General features: G+C 40.7%; 1 protein-coding gene across 1 annotated transcript in view; it reads left to right on the top strand.

The window, feature by feature from the left end:
* Positions 1–160: 160 nt before the first annotated feature.
* The window catches only part of asxl1 (ASXL transcriptional regulator 1), a 15703-nt gene continuing 4272 nt past the window's right edge, over positions 161–11591 (top strand). The window contains 9 exon segments of the mRNA XM_034129173.1: positions 161–496; positions 2680–2763; positions 4253–4372; positions 4975–5161; positions 9355–9524; positions 9761–9845; positions 10304–10470; positions 10891–10987; positions 11388–11493. Of these exon segments, the coding sequence (XP_033985064.1) occupies positions 440–496; positions 2680–2763; positions 4253–4372; positions 4975–5161; positions 9355–9524; positions 9761–9845; positions 10304–10470; positions 10891–10987; positions 11388–11493 (1073 nt within the window). The 5' untranslated portion in view covers positions 161–439.

The following is an 11591-nucleotide window of genomic DNA, read 5'->3' as shown; positions in this document are numbered from 1 at the left end:
ACCTTTGTTGTTAAGCATTGGAAGACTAAAATAATATAATGTATGATTATTTGCATGCAGCATCTGTTTAAATATACAATTTGCATGAAGAGAGCAGGAGGTTTTTTCTTGCATTCCTGCGCAGGGTTTGACCTTTGACCTGGTTGTTGCATTCCAAAGAGGCTTGTCCTGCAGCAGCGCCAGCCTGCACTCACACTGCTTCTGTGCTACCGAGAGACGATGTGTGTTCAGCTAGTTTAGACAAGGCACAGTAGCGAGATATATCAGAAACTAGCAGACAGCACAGCACCGTCCGGAGCTAAAAGGAGTGTCTTGTTTTGGGTCTACACAGTTCACCTAGAACGGAGTTAGCCATTTTGCTAAGCAGCTAAACCGCCATCGTATTGAGGTTGCTTTACAGACACACAGCAGGCTAGCCGCAAACACCATCGCAGAAGAAATGAAGGACAAACAAAAGAGAAAGAAGGAGCGGACCTGGGCTGAGGCAGCCCGCATGGTAAACACTGTTTTGAGCATTTATAGAGACATGTGTACATTATTTATGGTATAATGCGGAGTGATGTTCCAGATGTGTTGTTGTGTTCATTCTACTCACGACCACTGTCTGCACTCTAATATTAGCTAGGTTAGCTTTTATCAGCACTAGACCAGTCTATAGGTTGGATATGTTTAAAATAAATGTAACTGGGTGCCACTTTTGAATTGTGTTGCATTTCTTTCTGACTGCTGACATAAAGAGCTACGCAACGCTACATGCTAAAGCTGGCTAACACGCTAACATCCTCTCCTGTTTGAGCTCTTTGTTTGCTAGGCAGCAGGCTAGCTAGCTAGCCCTACGCTAATTTCCATTTTAGCAGCCCGAGAAACTCAAGATACGCGACCAGTTTGTGCATTTCATTGTTTCAACGTGACCCTGTCAAACCTCTCAAGATCACGGAAAGGCTAACTTAATATAATAGTCGTTATTAGGCCGTTATGCTTATTATAATGCAAGCTACAGTTAGCAAAGCTAGTAGCTAACATTAACCCCTACCCAGTTGTATTGTAAAGACTCAATGGTAAAGGAAATAATACAGTCCTCATGTTGTTGGTTAAATCAATCGGGCTCAATTGGAAGTTCAACGTGTCGGAATTGGATATTTAGGAATGAGGTATAGTCACATTGAAACAGTTGAAATACAAACGTTGAACTACCAAGCTGAGGGGATTATTTCCCCAGTAGGTACACTTCATTTTATATAAATCTAATTAATTAAAAAGCATTCGGAGCAGATGGCCAAATGTCAGTTAAGTAAATATATGATTCTGTATATTAGTGCTCAGATGTCTCTTCCCAGAGTGTTTAACCTCAGTTTCAGGGCAATTGGTTCACCAGTTACTTGTGTCTGTTTGGCCCAAGAAGCTTTTGCTTTCTACTCGTATAGCTGTATAGAAGTACACATTCCTGATCGTTTCTTAGCCCTGTACAAGTACAAGTACAATGACTGCACAAAGTGCTCTCATTCTATCAAGAATCAAATGCGATGCATTGTGCAGACTTACACATCAAGCACTATAGCCACATCAGAACCAAAAGAAGGATATATTTTAAGATAGGATAGAAGTCCAAAAACTAAAAAACGACTCTATCAATGAAGTGTAATAAATTAAAGAAATTCTTCACAGTTGTTCATTTAGGACAGAAGGTTCAACGTTGTTAAGAATATAAATCCAATTGACCTGCACTCTTTGTTAGAGCAGAACATTTTGATACTCCTTTGTTTTCCTTAGTCAGAATCTACAAATATATGGAGTAAGGTGAACATATAGTTAACCCAGCACACATTTAACAGGATTTCAAAACTGGGCTAGCGGTAGCCCTGACAACGACTCATTGACTATGAGCCTTTGGTGGATGGCTAAACAAAGTTTGGCTGACTTTTTACAGAACCTCTGTGCAAGATGAACCCAGGCTCAGTTTAGACAGGGACACAATGCAACAACATGTGTTTTTCATTTAAGCTGGCGTTAAGCTGGGTGTTCTCTGAGAAAGTACATTACATTTCTATTCGAAAGTTACACCAGCATATAAACGTACTACTGTGTGATGCTTTAGATAATGGGATTGCTTTTCTGTATCTGCTGTATAAAAACTAAAAACTTTAAACATAACATTTCCTGACATTCCTAACATGCTAAGTGAAACATCACGAGGGTTGATATCAGCTAATATGAATTTACATTACATTACATTTTACTTGTTAGACGCTTTTATCCAAAGCGACTTACATACTTAATACTGTGGACAATCCCCACAGGAGCAATTTGGGGTGAAGTGTCTTGCCCAGGGACACAACGACATGCTGACTGCAGTGGGGTTTGAACCTGTGACCCCCCTGACCCCAACACCAAGGCTCTATCCACTGTGCCACACACCTCCCTTATTACAGATAAATCATTGTAGATGATATAATGCCGGTTTTTATAAATGTTGGATTGGCATTCAAACGGATGACAATGAAAGATGAAAAAAGGCTTTCCTGTCGCTCGCATGGAATAGACACATTTCAAATATTGTATTTACTATTCAAAATGTGGAACCTCCCTCTGCAGAGTAACTTGCGTTTGAGTGTATATATGATGTCCTACAGTGCAGATGGAATTGTTTTCTGTGGTAAAAATTGCGTGGATGTTTTGCAGGTTTTAGAGAACTTCTCTGATGCACCCATGACTCCCAAACAAATCCTCCACGTCATCCAGACCAAGGGGCTGAAGGAAATGCGGTCAGACAGAAACACACACACACACACACACACACACACACACACACACACACACACACACACACACACACACACACACACACACACACACACACACACACACACACACACACTTACTTACTTCAGTATAGGTGTCAGCTACTACTGTTAGAAAAGTAACAACTGTTTATAATAAAAGCTGTTCTATTGAACCTGAATGCAGTAACCTATGTAAGGACTCTTGTGTGGTGGAGCTATACCTTTTTTAATTGTAGTGTAAAAATGCCCAGCATTCATTCCAATGTAGATAATTCAATTGAACAACAATGTCCTTTCAATCAGTGTTCTAACAGATTTTTTTTATTTCCTTTTACATGGATCTATCAATCTATCTATGGATCACTTGGCCTGCTGCTGACAGGAGGTATGTTGGAGGACCTTTATTACTTACACTCTTTGTCTGTTTTTCATACCCTTTCATGTTCTCTGAGGTCTGCTTGGCACAGTGGGTTTGCATCGGTCAGAAATTGGCATTGTTGGTCATTTGGTTGGTTAAGAACACTGCCTGAGGGCTATTTAGCGTAACTTTCCTCTTAACTAAGTAATTAACAGGGCGTGTGGTCTTTGTGAGAAGAAGCTGCTGCTGCAGGAGGAGCGCATGCTGCATCATTTCCTCATCGAGAAGCACATTTTAGGAGCGGCAAATGTTATCCCATCCCATAGTTTTACCAAGTGATAATTTCTCTGAGAAAAATGTTTCCCATCTTCATAAGAGTTCCTGAAGTGTTGCAGCAGAGCGCTGTAGGTTCAGCTGTCAGAGGGAAATTGAAACGGCCAGAGAAGCCACGCTAACCTCAGTCTCTGTTCAAGTTTATTCTCCATGCCCTTATATGCACAATCTATAAGTGTGTTCTGTATATTTATTCAAATTCATAAATTACGATTTAATGTTATCAAATATGTCTTACCTTTTTAAAGAAAAAAAGATAGGTAATAAATGATTATGACAAACAACAAGGAAATCCAACACAACCACTGACTGCTTGTTCCTGAAACCTTCTCACTGACTTGGTGATTGTGTAGCAGACTAAAGAGGCTTGTATCAAATGTATTTGTGTACAAAAACCTGTCTTTTGAAGGAATCTTCTGTTAAACGTAGTTTCATACATTTGTTTAATTGAAAATGTGCTCATTCAACGTTTTTTTAATAATAAAAATGTATATTTCCGTGGCTCAAAAGAAGAATAAATAACAACAATATAGACAGAAAAACATCATCAATGGTGTTGGCATCGGTCAAATTGTTCATCTGAACGTTGGCGTCGGCTGAGGGATGTGCAATGGGGGCATCCCTTATTTGTTTTGTCGTATCCACGCATCATATCGTCCAAACTCAGCTTTCTGTAACTCTGTTCATGAAGGACATGACTATTATGGAAAGCTTTCTGACTTTATGACAAGCACTTGGTAGCATGAAAGGTTTTCTTATCTGAATGTGTGTGTTTGTGTGTAGTGGTACAGCACCTTTGGCCTGTCTGGTCACTATGCTGCACTCCCAGGTGAGGGGAGACCGAGTGAAGAACAGCATCTTCTTCAAGCTGCCGGGACGGATGAGCCTGTTCACCCTAAAGGTACACACACACCATCATCTTCACCTTGAATGCTTCTCTACTGCTGCCTGCATTTATTCATGTAAATACACATTACTATTGTTATTGGTATCTTCAAAATGACATCTGAAAATAAATGTAATAAATAATACCGTAGGATTACAATGTATTAATAAAGATGGACATATTAAAGGTAGACTTACTGCCTGGATTTTCTTTTTGGTTTTTCTTTTCGCTCTTTCATTCTTTATTTAAATAGATTTTTTTAATGCAGTAGGTGGACACCTGATTCATTCAAACGAAAATACAGTTTTATTTTAATTCATATATTAAAATTGATGTTGAGGTCATCCAAAAGTAACGGAAATGAATCTGGTTACATTACATTTATATTGTGAGAATCATGTCATTTGTATTTACAGGTTACTAGTCATTTCTACATTGTTAAAGTAACCCTCCCCACCCTGATGATACTATTAAAAATGATACAGATAAACACAGTTGGACCTGTTAGGTCATCTATTTCTGTTTTGGGATGAGTGTCACATATGATGCATGACCTCACAAACGACTTGAAGGATACAATCTTCTGAGAAAATGCTGTTTTTCTTCACACTCTGTAGAAGAACGCCCTCCAGTGGACAAAGACAACATCAGAGTCGGAGCCAACTGATCCAGCCAGCAGCACGGCCCCAGCTTCCAGCACCTCTGCAGCAGGTACAGCGGCCACAGTCGGCCCCAATGAGGCCACTGGGCAGGAGAGCTGCGACTCCACCGAGACCACCGCTGCTGCAAGTGGAGACAATGACGGTAACACCACACACCTCGCATTACAGACATCAGAGGCCTCTCCATTACTGTGGGGTAGTTTTGCCAATCCATGACTTAAAACACTTATTTTATTTTTATTTTTTATTTTATATACCCTTAATCGTCCCACAGAGGGGACATTGACATTATGCATTTGATCCATCCTAGTGTTAGGAGCATTATAAATTGAAGGCATGTTAAAAGACATAGCCTACCATGCTCACTTTGAGCCTCATATTTTGCGGTATTCCAACGACCTGTGTGTGTTACATTACATCACATTTAGCTGACGCTTTCAACTAAGTGACTTACAATAAGTGCAATCAACCATGAGGAGACATGTTCAAACAAAAACAATCCTGCAAGTACATTTTTTAGTGCTTTAATAATACATTTGTATTGGGCAAGGTGCAGTCAAAACATGCAGCTTTTCAGTCCGCAACAGAAGTATGTAGACTTTCTGCCCTCCTGATCATGGATGCAAACTTTTCACCTTTTGGCAAAATGTGCCATCTTGAATTCAAAATAGGTTAGTTGTATGATTCGTGTAGATCAGCAATACAATAATAATTAAATAATTGTAATCACTTTCCAAATCTGCAAGGTAACTAAAGATATTAAATAAATGTAGCAGAGTAAAAGTACACTTAACATCCAGGGTTCGTACGGGTGCTGGAAATCCTTGAAAATGCTTGAAATGTAATGTGGTGTTTTCAAGGTTTGAAAAGTGCTTGAATTTTGGTTAAAATGCTTGGATTTTAGATAAAGTGCTTGAAATTGTACTTGCTTTACTTTTATTATAAATGGCTGTCTGACTGAATAGTTCGCTTTTTTCGATTAAAAAAAAAGAGAGAAAGAAGTCGGAGCGAGCTTAATTACTATTCATAAAAAGACAGCTCCACTCCAGCCTTCCCGCGCTATGCTCGTGACCTGCCAGTTTGTTTTGATGTGTGTCCTGGGCATTCTGATGATAGACAGTAATAGATGACATTATGCCAGAAAGTTGCCGTTTCAACGAGCGTTGGCTAGCAGAAAACATATAGGCTTGCTTGACAAACCCTGTGATTAGTCCTCAAGCTCTGTGATTGGATGTTGGAGTGGCAGTGCGCAAAGTTTACGCCGAGCGTCAAACAGCACTTTGAAATGGAATGAAACCCATCGACGGCACACTATCCAAAACTGGACTTGAACGTGTCCACCCCCTTTTGTAATCCTGAGGGCTTTCTTTAAGGTTAACCTGGTATTTTTACTCCACTACATTTATTTTAGTTACTTTACAGATTTGGGTTGCGGTCGAATAGTCAAAAAATCAGCTCCTAAGTTCTAACCCTATCGTCTATCCCTTGACCTCTGAGTGAAACGTCACGGGGTTAAGGGATAGTGGATAGGAGAATTCAAAAGGATTTAGGAGAAGAGACTGCGGCACTTTAGAGAATCCGACTGCACTTTCACTATCCGACGTGTTTATGATGCGCCAGCAGAGGTCATAAATGTGCGCCTGCTGCTGTGGGGAAACTATGGAAACTACAGTTTTCTATACAGCGGACTACAACATGGATGTTTAATAAGAACGAGGGACTACTGTAAACTCATCTAGAGACTCTGCACCGTGCTCTGATGCTGTTGTTTTATGCTTTATGAACGGGGACAACAGAGAAACATATTCTTCATGACCAAAGTTGGAATTGAAATAAAAAAGGAAAGTGAAACTTATGCTCGTCACCCTCTCCCTCCGGTCCACATTAATACAAATGATCCCAATACGTATGATTGTATGAAAAGATCTTAAAATCAATACAAATGTATTTATTATAAACGTTAGTCCTTAACATCTATCACTGTGTATATCACCATTCAAACATCTTTTTAAAAGTTGAACAAACCCCACACAGCTCAGTAAAGACTGTGAAATGTTGACTTGATTTGATCATTTCAGTAAAAACTAACGTTCATATTTCTCTTTTTGATTATAATACTGATGAACGTTCAAAACAAAGCACTTTGGCAACTTACCACATACGTTTTGAAATGCTTAATAAGCACCGTAACTTTCATGATATCATTTCTCGTTCATAATCGGTTGTTTCCGTGAACGGCCGAATGCTGTGTCACGTTAAATGTTGTGGCCGCAAGGCATTGTGGGGCAGAATTTTCTCCTTTCCTTTCGTAAAGGAAGGTCCAGTGGTTCCTAAGCTAAAGGAGGTTATAAAGGAAGTTTCAAACCTCCTTTCCTTTCATCTAGAGCAGGGCTTTTCAAAGTGTGGGAAGGTGAGCCTCCCCTCAGAGAACATAAGAACAGCCGCGCCCCCCCTCCCAATTATTATTGCTATTATTATTATTATTATTATTGTTGCTATAATGCAGGGTTATTCAATTGCATTTCAAAGAGGTCCAGTAAGAGAAACTGTCATTAAATGCTCTGTGTTCCCTGTCTACCTTTCTCTTTTTTGAGCACGCCATTTGAAATGACTCCCGACTGTTTCTCTCCTCTTGTCTCGTCTCTGTGTGTGTGTTTGAATCTATCGTGCTGACTCACTGACTGCACCCATTTGATTGGCTGAGTAGCGTCACCTCCTTAAAACATTAAACAATAACTTTTTTAAACCTTTTCATCTTTATGCTTTACATATTTTTTTAAAAACATGTTTAAGGTAAGAAATTGATATAAGGAGTACTTTCTTAAAGGAAGAGGACTTATGCAACCAGTCTGTGGGAGCCAGAATTCTTGTTGGTTGCAAGGGGATCAAATACTTAATTCCCACAGTTAAATACAAATCAATGTTTATCTTTTTATATAATGTCAATTTCTGGATTTTCTTTTTGATATTCTGTATCTCATTAGTCAAATAAATGAATAGAGTGAATATCGGCCGATATTCACTCTATGCCGATCGATCGGTACTCTCCATAAAGGGTGATCGGGAGAGCTGATCGCATGACGTAAAATACATGACACTTTTCTCTGTGCGCGGCAAAACAAGCTCGCCAAAATGGCTTCACCGGTCTGGCATTATTTTAAGGTGTTCGAAAAAGACAGTAAAATAGCGGTATGCAACGTGTGTGAAGCAGAAATGCTGCAGCTCCACCCGCTGTGACGGACCGGTGAGCGGAGCGAAACACACACTAATGGCGCATTTCCACTACAGCACGGCCCGTTTTTGGTTGCGTTTCCACTTGGCGTAGTACCGGCTAGCGGGTACTATTTCACAGTTTTTCTGGCCCCATAAAATCGAGGTTCTTAGCGGGCCAACAACCAGGCTAAGTCGGGCTGAGTATGCTAAACTAGAGAGAGAATCGCTGGCAAGGGGGCTACAACTACAACAAGATGAACATATTTGACCGTGATTTAATTGTAATACACGTCTCAAAATGATGCCGAAGTAACAACATACTGATACCGGTTAGTAAAAACCATGAATTAATGCTTTGACAAGTCTGCAGACAAGGCCCTGCAATGGAAATGTGCCATAAGAGTTAGACCTAACACACTTAGCTATTTGATCTACCTCTGGAACAAGCTAAACTAGTTATAAATATATTTATTCTTCACTGTCGGGTCACTCATTACTGGATCAGTGAGCTGCATGAGATACTGACAGGCTGTCAGGAGAGAGAGAGAGGGGGAGAGAGAGAGGAGGAGAGGAAAAGAGAGCGCTTCCGCTCATTTCTCCCGTGTTATTATCCCAAGTGAATGTAAACTTGAATAATGTACTTCATTTGAATGTAATAATTATGTTGTTTGTGGAAGCTCCAGTGAAAAAGCCACATTTACTGAGTTTTAAACATCACTTTAAATGGAAGATCCCCATAGCCCCCACCCACTCGATCGGATCGGCGATCAGTATCTACTGATTCTGGCGATCGGCCCCAAAATTGGCGATCGGAGCATCCCTAATTACAATTATAGACTGTTCATTTCTTTCAAAGTGGGTACACTTACAAAATCGGCAAGGGATCAAATACTTATTTCCTCCACTGTATCTTCTTGGTAGAAGCCAAAATATGGCCTGTGATTTCTAACACTTTCGTGTTGGTTAAATGTTTTTGTTTGCCACTTAGCAAAAACACCAGAAAAGCAGCTTTAGCTCAGATGGAAGCTCCTTTTTTATGAACTCTCTTGCTTAACATAACATATTCATTATAACTGCAGTATATGTTGAGTTGAAATGTGTTTGTTTTCTTCTGACCTGCAGCCTCTGTGGATGAGAGCTCGTCCAGCGCCTCCTGCTCCACAGAAGTCCTGACTGTCAGCTCCCAACCCCAGACCCGCCTCAGCAGGGCGGCAGGACAGCAAGCACGCATAGACACACAGCAGGCCCAACATGCTCCACACACCCAGACCAGGCTAAGCCGCTCAAGACAGGTCAGCACCACACGTGTACACACCGGCTGCTCTATTTTGACTAAAGTGGCAACAGTCAAGGAATAAAGAGCAGTTCTACTGTGTGATTTAGTGTACTGTTTCTTAATTCATGAACAAGTGTGCCATGTGATTTTGAGTAGTCTGTAGAGGGGCAGGAATACAGTGTTGTTTCACATACTGACTTCATAACCGTCTACTGTTACAACCTTTCCATACCACTGTTTGTGTTGCTACAGTCAGGGAGGCAGAGGAAGAAAGCAGTCATGATGCCTCGCGTTGTCCTCACTCCTCTTAAAGTGAATGGAGAGCATGTTCCCTCAGGTAAGAAGACCTTTTTCAACAGAGAACAAAGGCATCTGCAACACATCTAGAATGAAAGCAAACATTCAAAATGCTGATGGGTTAGACCTTTACTGAAATATACAGAGTTGTCAGGTTTCTTGACAACTGTTTATCCACTTGACTGGTGGGTGTTTTGCTCAGGCCCCAAGTTAGTGCAGTGTCTGTGTCTATGTGAAGATGTTTGAACAAGCATCTCTAGAGAAAGCAGCAATAGTCACCATAATCAATAAACACAAATAGCAGAAAGAATACTGAGTAGATGAAAAGCACAATTTCAAAACGATGAAAGGGGTGTTGAGTGTTCTCACCTACTATATAAAGGTAATTGATAAGCAAAGAAAATGTCCCAGTTTGAGTGTCTGTGGGGCTCAGCTGTAGGTACCTGCAGATAGCTTTAGCTGCAAGTCAATGTATTGTTTTTTTTCTTGCTGTGGCAGGTCCCATGAAGAGGAGTCGGGGAGGGGTGGATGTAGATTTTGAAACACCAGGCTCAATCCTGGTCAACACCAACATCAGAGCCCTTATCAATGTGCGTACCTTCGCAGCCTTCCCAGTACACTCGCAGCAGCAGCTGCTGCAGCTGCTGCCTGAGGTGGACAGACAGGTATGTTTTTTTATCTTCTTTAATATTGTGAGGCTGATCTCATGCGTACACTGTTTTGTCATTTTTTGGGTCAATTTGATGCATGTTAAGACAAATTCATACTTTCTGTGCAACCGCAAAGATCACCTTTGCTCCTTTGATGCAAATGCTCCCGCTTCATTCTATCCAGTCCAGTTGGTATGGTATGGACCTGTAGCTGCTTTGGAACAAACTCAATGGTTGTTTGATGGTTGAATGATTGTTTCAGCCTGATGCAGACTGTCAGTTGTAGTATAAATGCAACCGTTCAAATTGTTGTGACCGCAGCGGTATGCAGAATGCACAGTATGTACTATGTACTAGCCTTTAAGCCTAGGCCCCTCTACTTCTCAGGTGCATTATTCCTTTACTGATATTTTGACATTGTGTTCTCTCCTGAAGATTGGACCAGATGGTATGGCCCGACTGAGTAGCTCAGCTCTCAACAATGAGTTCTTCACCCATGCCTCCCAGAGCTGGAAAGAAAGGCTGGCGGAGGGTAAGTGTATTAGTCAATATGCCACATTTAACTCGTACCACATAACCAAAAGGTTGTTATAAAGAAAGGGTAAAGTCATACATGCCAGCAGAACAATTCCCACCAAAAGGCAACACTGTGCCGAAGCATTCTTTACGTGTGTGAATGAGAAGGCCATGGGTGCAGAAGGACACAAATAACAACCACTTCTGCATGTTGGTGAATCAGTCTGTCAGGGACCTGATTCAGAGAAGATCCTGTCTTTCTGCTTCTGATGGTGACACTGTCCTGAAACATTACTAACACCTGCTGCTTATTTACAAGTGATGGGCAGCTTATTAGATTTATAACAAAACTATCCTTCAAAAAGGTCAGTTGTGAAGCTACTTTTTAAACCTTTATATGTGTTTGACACATTTAGGTGAGTTCACCCACGAGATGCAAGTGCGTTTCCGACAGGAAATGGAGAAAGAGAAGAAAGTAGAGGCTTGGAAGGAAAAGTTTTTTGAAGAGTACCACGGGCAAAAGTAAGAACCATCCCATTTCATTTGAGTCTAAAATCAATGTTCACACAGCAGCCATATTCTTTCTTATGTCATATTTAGAGTGGTTCCTTTAAGGTTAA

Source organism: Trematomus bernacchii, unplaced genomic scaffold, assembly GCF_902827165.1.
Source record: "Trematomus bernacchii unplaced genomic scaffold, fTreBer1.1, whole genome shotgun sequence".
Taxonomy (NCBI): Eukaryota; Metazoa; Chordata; class Actinopteri; order Perciformes; family Nototheniidae; genus Trematomus; species Trematomus bernacchii.
Note: the sequence above shows the minus strand (reverse complement) of the source record. Positions and strands in the feature narration are given on the sequence as shown.